At 38.7% G+C, this 10,000-nt stretch overlaps 1 protein-coding gene across 1 annotated transcript in view; it reads right to left on the reverse strand.

The window, feature by feature from the left end:
- The window catches only part of LOC125029977 (cleavage and polyadenylation specificity factor subunit 3-like), a 9,250-nt gene extending 3,782 nt beyond the window's left edge, over positions 1–5,468 (reverse strand). Inside the window, exons 1-6 of the mRNA XM_047620183.1 lie at positions 5,297–5,468; positions 2,355–2,418; positions 1,690–1,916; positions 1,329–1,506; positions 384–624; positions 1–149 (exon numbers count right to left, since the gene is read on the reverse strand). The exon at positions 1–149 is cut by the window's left edge and continues 27 nt beyond it. Coding sequence (XP_047476139.1) covers positions 1–149; positions 384–624; positions 1,329–1,506; positions 1,690–1,916; positions 2,355–2,418; positions 5,297–5,373 — 936 coding nt within the window. The 5' untranslated portion in view covers positions 5,374–5,468. The remainder of the gene's footprint in view (positions 150–383; positions 625–1,328; positions 1,507–1,689; positions 1,917–2,354; positions 2,419–5,296) is intronic.
- Positions 5,469–10,000: the final 4,532 nt, after the last annotated feature.

The raw sequence follows: 10,000 nt of genomic DNA on the forward strand, positions 1-10,000 counted from the left end.
AAATGGATTACTTATTGAGATCTGTCTCTGAATCCTCTCATTCATGGCATGTGTGTAAGTCTGGTACACACTCATGCATTTCTTGGCCAGGGCAGATGCATAGTAGATAGGCACTTCATGAAGTTCAGGGTGCTGCTGCCAATATTCATCTTTGATGGACCAAATGTGGAGAAGAAAAAATAATCATGAATAATCATAACCTACTTATGACATTCAGAAAGACTTTTGTAAATGGTAGCTATGAGGAACACAGCTCTCATTAATGATCCTATCTCTTAGTTAAACATATTTATACCAACCAAAATAATAACTTCCTGTATATACTACAACAAATGTAAAACTACTATAAACTAGGTAATAATAACTAATCATCAGTATCATACCCAAAATTAGGAGGAGTTCTTGAGCCCTGCCAAGTGCAAACACAGGTATCAAACAACGTCCACCTCTGCCAACAATTGTGTGAACTGTTGTTGTGAATCTTGTTTCTCTACTCTCTCGGGGTTCATGGATACTAACACCATATGTAGACTCAATCATTAACACATCTGGTCTTATTTGGGGAATTTCTGCCATCATCAAGTGACGATCCTCTTGCCTTGAGAAATCACCAGTATATAGGAGCTGTAAGACCAATGTGTATCAGATTAAAATCCTTTCTTCATAAATCAGGGATTACCTTCTCTTTGTTCACAGCTACACAGTATTTATGTCTCAGGCACTTTTTTCATATTGATACGTGTGACTGCTTGCATACATTTAGTATAATAGATTTTAAAAGTCTTTTTGATCAATCAATCATGACTTCATTACTTGACTTCATGTTTCTTTTCCAAAAAAAAAATTTGTGATTTTATTTCTTCCTTTATTATTATACTTCCATCTATAAACTGATATCAAGGACATAATCAAAGAAAACTGAAAAATCTCACACCCTGGAAATATCAAAATACTGATGTTAACCCTATTTGTACCATGAATACTATCAAAAGTTACAAAAAGTTGCAAGAGCACATGATGTTAAAACAGTCAATATGTATTAGTCTTTTTTCCACAATAGGATTAATGGTAGTTCTTTTTCAATTTGTTCTTGTCTTGTGAAGAAAAAGCTACTCTTTGGAAATTACTTTTTTTTTTTATTTATCTAAAAGTATCTATATCTAAAAGTATCTAGTGTTATTGGAATCACTGATTACATAAAAATAGCATGGATATTGCACTAAGGTAGTATAAAGGTTGCAAAATATACTGCAGTACCTAGAGAAAAGATTTAAAAAAAAAAATTATTAGTTCATTTCCTAAAATAACAAATCTTATAGTATACATACCTTCACACCAGCAATCTGTATCATAAACATAGCAGCCCCAAGTACATGTCCAGCATGATAGCACCAGAACTTGATTCCATTAACTTCCTTTTCCTCATGAAAATTAATAACGTTGATCTTGTTTAGTGAGGCCTCCAAATCACTCTCAGAATACAGCATGTGTTCAGTAGCTATATTACTGTTTGAGAAAAAGATAATTACAAAATAATGACTTAAAAAAAGGAAATTAATCCTGCTATCATAAAAGAACATACATATTCAGTAGTAAAGTATAACTAATTTATTATATCAACATACAAAAATCATGTGAATTCATATAATCATGCACTCATATGTAAAGTATGGTTTATATACTTCTTACCTGACTTTTATATAATCGGAAAGAAGCCACTTGTAGATAGCTTTAGTGGGATGAGTCATGAAGCAGCGACCTTTGAAGCGAGTTCGCATAAGAAACCATGGCAAACCACCAGCATGGTCCAAGTGAAAGTGTGACACTAACATCAGGTCAATTTGCTCAGGATCAATATGGTCCACAAAGGGCAGGGCACTCATCCCAGTCAGTGCTGGATGGATCCCAAAGTCCAACTGAAAAGTAAAGAATATGAGCTTTATATGAAACATTATACATTATGACCACCAGCTGAAACCATGAATAAATTAATTAACAGAATTATTTATATAAAACTCAATTCAAAAACATTTAAATCTTCCTCCATCATGGATTTAATACATTAAAAAACTATAACTGCTAGAACTATTAGCTATTCCCATAAGTAGTTCTTGAGCACAAAACTTTAGTTCCTGGTAATATCATCCTTTACATGGCGTGTGCTCTCAGTGTAATTTGAAACATTATGTACAGTAATGAAAATGATAAGTGACTTCCCTATCTAATACCAATAGACTCAGATTTGTGGTATGCATAATAAGTACATCTTTGAGAAAAGCAAGAATTGTAGAACTCAAAAAGGCAATACGGTTAAGTATATATGTTTCTGATAGGAAACTGGGTATACAACTCACCAAGACCTTCTTGCCTTTGAATTCCAGAAAGTGACATGATCTTCCTACTTCCTGGCCAGAGCCCCTGAAAATTTTAGAGAAATAGGGATAAGGATAAATCCATTATGCGAAGCTGAGCTTCGCCCGGGCTATGCCAATGAGGGGAGCCCGGCCTGTGTCGACTAATGTCGACTCGCTAACGTGTGTCAGCCGGTGCTGACTCGGCTTTTGTCCTTACCCGCCGTGGTGCCCAGCCACAGCAGTAACCTCCAGGCGACAATTGCAACTTCTCGTGCCTGGGCGGGGCGCGAACCGCCGACCCCTCGCATGAGAGGCCGGCACGTTACCACTGTACTAGCCCGGAGGCTTTAGAGAAATGAGAAGGAGTTGCATATTATGTAGTATATTTTTTAAAAGGAAACAAACCCAGCAGGACTACATGTCAATTAAATATGGAACTTTGAGTATTTGTGACAAAATGTAAGATATAAAGTTGCAGTTGTACATCAATGATTTCTAAATCTAGAGGCTTCTGTAAAGAAAAAGGAAAAAACAAAATAAAACTGAAAAATGTGAGAAAGACAGAGAAATGAGCAGTAATCATCCTACTTATCAAGTCTATTTCATCTAATATAAATTTCTAATAAATCTGTAGTTGGCAGAATAAGTAGTCACAAGCTTTTAAAATCCTCGCTGCCTTTTTTACTGATGACCACAAAGTCCACATACCATTTGCTCTTAACAGGCATGGTCCAAAATCTGGGCATCAGACTTACTTCAGTGGCAAGTATATAGCTTCTAGTCCTAGCCCATGTCAACACTCCTTGCCTCCCCTTTATAATATCATTATCTATTTTTCTGTATAAGCATTTAAAAAAAAAAAAAAAAATTACCATTTACCAAGGTCTATACATGTCATTTGGTATGCTGCCTAAAGATAGAAGAAGCTGCAGACTTTGGGTAGTATACAACTCTGTGCAATAACAATAAGTAACATTTTGTTATTTATGTCATTTTTAAAATATTTGTCTTTCAAGTCTGATGTGAATTTTTGGCATTTCAGTCAGGGAGTTTATGGCAGCCCCTCATAAGGAGGTATTTTGGGAGCATTGCCTCACTAACAATGGCAAAAATACACAAATATGAATAATCTTACCCCCTGTAAAGTGTGGTGTGAGCCTGTTAAACTTCTTCCCTGTTAGTTCAGAAGTGGGGGAAGGCTATGTCCTTGCACCAACACTTTTCAACATCTGTATGGACTGGATAATGGGCAGAGCTACTACCCAAAGTCAGCGTGAAGCAACACTGGGCAATATTAAGGTCTCAGACCTTGACTTTGCCAATGATGTTGCTATCCTATCTAAGTCTCTGGAGTCACTGGTGGTGGCTCTTGATGCATTTAGCAATGAGGTGAAGCCCTTGGGTCAAGAGGTCTCCTGGACCAAGACCAAGATTAAGGACTTTGAGGGCCCATTAGGGCTGTCAGTAGACGGATTGGTCTGGCAGCAGGAGCCATGAACTTTATCAGCGAGAGTATTTGGAGATGTCGTTACCTATGCAGAAGGACTAAGCTACGTGTCTTCAAGGCCTTGGTACTGCCAGTTTTGCTCTATGGAAGTGAAACCTCGACGCTATCTAGTGCCTTGGAGTCTCGTCTTGATGCCTTTTGTAACAAATCTCTTCGCCAGATCATGGTGTACAGTTGGAAGGACCATGTGTCCAACCGACGGCTACACCGTCAAACTGACAGGACCTGTTAACTGCATAATCTGGGACCAACATCTCAGGCTGTATCGGTTCCTAGCTCGTTTTCCTGTGGATGACCCTGCCTAACAGGTTGTCTCTCTGCGAGACAATCTTGGGTGGAGGGGTCACATGGGACAACCTAGGAGGTCATGGTTTGGGCAGCTCAATGAGACCTGCTGAAAGGAGTTAGAGATGGGCTAAGGGCCTGCCTGGAGTCTCACCATGAGGGACCCTCATGACTGGAAGCGAAGGGTGGATGTGGCTATGAGCCCCCATCGGCGTTAGCCCCTTGATGCTGATTACCCACCCAATTCCTAAACAACTACAGGGCCTTAAAATGTCGGTATAGTTGTTCAGTGCCAACTAAAACAGTGGTAAATCTTTACAGTGTGGATGTGCACTAAGCTATGGTAAACTGAAGATGATTTTCTTGTAAAGGACAAAAAGTTGCAGTCATCAGTGCGAAAAATAATTCGCAGACATGAACAATAATGCTACAAATAAAGGAAAAAAGATCTTGGAAAGCACTGTTCACTGCCCAAGTCCACTTAGTGCTCCTGAGTTTCAGTTCTTTCTTGTCATGTATACTACGGTAAAGACAGTGTTTAGCTAGGGGTGTTGGTGCCCCCATTGAACCCTCCTCTTTGGCAGTCGGGCACACCCAGTGTCAGCAACTTAGATTGTTGAATAAATTTTGTGACAGGGAGTTGGCATCCATACTGTAAAGAATTACCAAAACACTATATAGGGCACATTAGATATCATGAGTCCAGTAAGAACCCTGAGGTATTGTTCTGTATTACAATGGGGCTCTCATTCTGATGTGGTTAAGATACAGCACATTCTAGAAAATTTCCTTGATGAAAAACTTGAAATACTGCCATCAAGAATACTACTATGTCCCCATCAAGTTTTCAGGCAATATACCTAAAATAATTCAGAAGAGCTGTTGTGACTCTTTCCTACCATAATATTCAAGGTGCACCATATGGACATACAAAAAAACAAAAAAACATATCTTGTCTCTAGAAGCTATAGCTGTTACTGTAAAAATATAAAACCCTTTGTATTCTTCGTGTCTTAAAATTGCACTGTCCTATAGCAAAATAGAATGTGACAAAACTGGACAAGTTTTGCAAATAAATATTAATACCTTTGTCACTCATTTTTAAGCATGATTTTATCCACAGAAAGCAAATCCTCTGTAGACTACTTACAGTGGCGTTATTTTTAACTCATCACTCTCTTCATCTGGAAGATTTAGAACCTGCACTCTTGGTCGATTAGCAGACATAATTCAGTCGTCTCTATACAAATATCTGATTAAACCTGAATATAACTTTATTTTCGAAGACACGAAATGCCGACCGCCTCTGTTTATTTACAGGGGATACGTGCGGAATACAATTTTGGCGTCATACGAACATATTTTTTATTTTAACACTAAAGTATATTACATTGTTATTTTACATTGTTGTTCCTGCAGTATGATTATTAAATATATTGGAATGCAAGTTTATGACCTGTATAAAAAGATTTATTGGTCGCACCACTCATTTCACTGTAGAGTTTTGAACTTTTATAAAATAGATTTCTAGCAAGAGCATACATAAAATATAAAATATATGCTCAAATAGCATAAACATACAACAGCGGATTAACCATTAAACAGTGTAAGCATGTGTTACAAAAGGTGTGAGTGGGTATCCACAGTGTACAGCACAGTAAGGTCTATATTAGATCTTCAGTACAGTGCCATTATATAGACATCCTGTTACAGGGGGTTCAGAGATTCATTAAACTTGCATACAAACATGCAAGTATATGTGCATAATACATATAAGCATACATGCATGCCATTATGTGTGATATGCCCTCCGCATTAATAACTGAGATTCTGTTGAGATACATACATGACACCATGTGCCTATAACGAATGCCATCATCATATGATACCTCTTAAGCAGGGTATAAGATTTTTTGGAGTGGGTTAGGTAAGTGGCAGCGACTGTATCTAAGAAAGCAATAGGTTCGGTGTCAAGCAGGGGCGTCGCTTCAGTTTTTTCTTGGGGAGGTGCGAGTGTGGGTTGGCGAGCGGAGCAAACAAAATTTTAGAAAAAATGAGCTATTCTTGGGGCATAACCATACCTATATAGGTGAGTTGGTAAAAAAAAAATGTGGATCTTGGGGGACGAGGCAAGTCAGACCTTGAGAGGGGCAAACAATCCCCCTAATTGACGCCCCTGGTGTCAAGAGGAAAATTATGGAAGAGCAGATGTTGATGGATTTTGTAAAAGCAACGGAAATGGCTGTGATGGCTACACAAAATTGGAGATTGCTCTAGGTACGTTTGCAGCCTGGAGAATATTGAACTTCAAGATGGTGGTATCCGAAATAGTTATCTAATGGTCTGTAGGATGACTTGGAGGTAGAGAAGAGGAAAAAAGAGGGGTGGACCAAGGATCGGATAGTGTTGAAGGTAAAGGAGAAAGACTTTTGAAGTTGAGGGATGAGGTGAGACAAGTGAGTAATCATGAAGAGGTGCTGGACGAATGAAAATGGTTAGAGAAACAACTACGATGGATCTTTGTGTGATTTCTACACATAGGAAGGGAGGCAGAGACTCATTGGTGAAAAGATGAAGATAAGGAAAGCATAAGAGGAAGATGTAAAAGGAAAAATAATTGGGATACCCAGCGAGATATCAATGTTAAAAACAAGGAGTTGCAACGTAAGGCTATGGAAATAGTGGGAAGGCTAAAGCAGAGGCAATTACCTGTTGAGGTTAAACACATGGAAGAAGAAAGAGCAGTGTTCCGATTATTAGAGCTTGTCTATAAATGTATTAACAAGGGATGAGTTTGGTGAGAAGGCGCATAGAGTATAGCTTGAGGAGCTGGCGAATTTAAAAAGGAAAATATAAGGTTAAGGACATCAAAGTATTGAATAAAAAAGTGCGGTGAATTAACAGATAAAGTGAGGACAGCTATGGAGAGGATGAAGAGTGGAAAAATGGGTGGACAGTTATGGAGAAGTCTAGGAGATTTGCCCCCAAGTACTTGCTCGTTGTTGTCGTGGGGAGGGGGGGGGGGGTAGGAGACAAAAACTGAAGCCCATGTAGGGGGATCACCCCAACCTTGGCCCTCAGCCCTCACCTCAACTAATTTTGCACGGTCTTTTCTTCTCCCATTTCCTTTTACTTTTCTTCTTCCCGTCTTCTGTCCAGTCGTCCTGATCCATAACTCATTTTTACCATTTCGCCACAAAAAATTACCATAGTGTCTAGTGTTAATGTCTAGCACATTTATTTGTTTTAACCATTACTTACGTAGGAAAGATGGTAATGTAGTAATGAAGCAAGATTGTATATTTACTTTTGATTAATTATTTGTCTATTTGATTGTTTATTTGTTATTTATTATTTGTTTATTTACGTATTTATCTGCTTGAAACGGATATGCGTGTCGCAGATACTCATAGAATGAAGTTATGAGGAAGATTAGTGAAGACTTAGCTGAACGGAGATATAATGGCCTGTTATTGTATTGTTTCATGTCAGGAAAGAGCACAGCTTTTGTGGACTTCACAGGATGCTTTGAGATACTATGTAGGACTACTAGAATGGGAGAATTGTGTGTGAAAGTGGCGCAGGTTATGCATGGGGACAGTGTGACAGCAGTGAGGTGTGCGAAGAAATGATGGACGAGCTCTAGGTGGAATAAGGGTTTGATTAAGGAACAATTCTGAACCATTCCTTGTCTGACACGGCAAAGAACAAACTGAACGTCGAGATAAGTCAGAATTCTCCATGACTGTGACGTTCATGAATGGTATTGTGATTTTGAATGAGATTAAGTAGGGATGATGGTCCTCAGTTGAGTGAGGATACAAGGGCGTGAATGAAAAGGATGTGTGGCCTCAAATTATGTGCATTTATATACCTGGGGCCAACTGTTCAAAATAATGGAGAGTTTGGTACATTGGCAATAGTGGAGTGGAGCAAGGGTTGTAAAAGAATGGCAGGAGTGACTTGTGACTGTGAAAAGTACCTGCAGGAATGGAAGAAACAATTGTAATAGGCTAATGTAACCTGGTATGTTGCGTGCCTTGGAGACGATGGCATAGTTGAAGATACTGCAACTGTCGTTGGGAATAACGAGAACAGACAGGAATGGACAACTTAAGGACGTGTTTGAAAGCGTGAGAATATTAAGGTTGTTTTGACATGTGTAGGATTTTTTTTTTTTTTTTTTTTTTTTTGCCTAAATACAATGACTGGTTGGACAGTGATAGTAGTATACGGCTTGACTCTTTATTGATGAATCAATAAACTCAATACGAATATGTGGGAACTGTGTTGAGTGCGGTGGTGGTTATCTGGAACGGAACGGTGACGAAGTGCGAACTGAGGGTCAGACGGGGTCAACTATCATCGTCATCTAGGCTCTCGCTGGGCCGATGGTTCTGAACCGACATAGGGCCGACGTGGTTGACACGTGAAGCCCACATGGTCTGGGCTGCAGGCGTGATCTTGACCTAATGGCTTACACAAATCATGCTTATGTGCACGCCATATAAAGTGACACACAACAAGTCTGCATCGATGACAAATCTGGCAGGCAAGAAAAGAAGAGGAAGGTTTAGGGATATGGTTACTGGCATGCAAAAGCTGGTGTAACTGAGTAAGATGCAAAGGGCAGGTAAGATCACTGGCAAACCTTAACGGGAGCTACAGAAAGACGAAAACAGATGATAATATAGTATGCATATGGATAAATACATATGTAAACATACATGAACATGTATACAGATAAAAAAAATAGAACATTAATTTATGTAATACTGTCCAGAAAGTACTTGATCACAAGAAGTTGATTATCAGTGTTAGCAAGTGACACACTCACTCACATATGTATATATGTGTTTGTCCAAGGGTATGGGAACCTGATCTCGTGATCTCTCGCGCCTCACTTACCAGAAAAGCCATATGTTACTGATCTTACAGTAACTCCACTGTCCTTAGCCGACTCCAACTGGTCTACAACCATGACAATGACAAAGAAACCTTTGAACACGGTAAACTAACACTTATTCCTTATAAACAATTCCCATGCTGTTATTCTGATGTCTTTGTGTATAATGATGTCTTATACTCAAAACGTTTGTTAGAAAATACATATTCTGAATCACCAAGTATGTAATCGCTTTTATTATTTATATTCAAATGCCTTTATGTTTTATGAAAACTCTTTTTCTTTCTTTTTCTTATCATGAAGCTTTTTAGTCTTGTAATCACCATAACTCTCTTCTCACATACAACCGTGTATATAAGATACCCCTCCTTCACGACGAAACTATCGTGTGACCAAATGTATCTGAACTTGTTCATTCAAATTCTTTTATGTTTTCCATTACGAAATGTTTTAAAACGAAGTTTGTTCATAACATGAACATAATATGACATGACATAATGCCTTGCTACTCCCTGGGCGCCTCTACCCAGGGGCGTCACTTCATGCTATGAGTTGGGGGGGTGACGGGTAAATTTGCCCTGAAAAAAATAATTTTTGCCCTGCAAATCACGAAAAAGAAAATGCTCACTAGCTCTTTATAAGTAGCCTGTTATAAATGTTATAAATCAAGTATGTTATGAATCAAGTATCATCAACAATTAGTTTCATATAGTTATTTATATATATTGAATACTTATCGGCTATTGAGGCAGATTCCGTAAGAGAAAATTTGCCCTACAGAACTAGATTTTGCCCTGCAAAAAGAGGCTTTATTAAGAGTTGGGGGGGTGAACCACCACCCCATACCCCCCCCCTTAAGTGACGCCCCTGCCTCTACCTTGCCTGTCCTCTGTATTCCAGCTACCATACTCCTGCAGTAATAAAGCATGAATCTGCGACGACTTTAAC

The sequence above is a fragment of the Penaeus chinensis genome, chromosome 10 (genome assembly GCF_019202785.1).
Source record: "Penaeus chinensis breed Huanghai No. 1 chromosome 10, ASM1920278v2, whole genome shotgun sequence".
Lineage (NCBI taxonomy): Eukaryota > Metazoa > Arthropoda > Malacostraca > Decapoda > Penaeidae > Penaeus > Penaeus chinensis.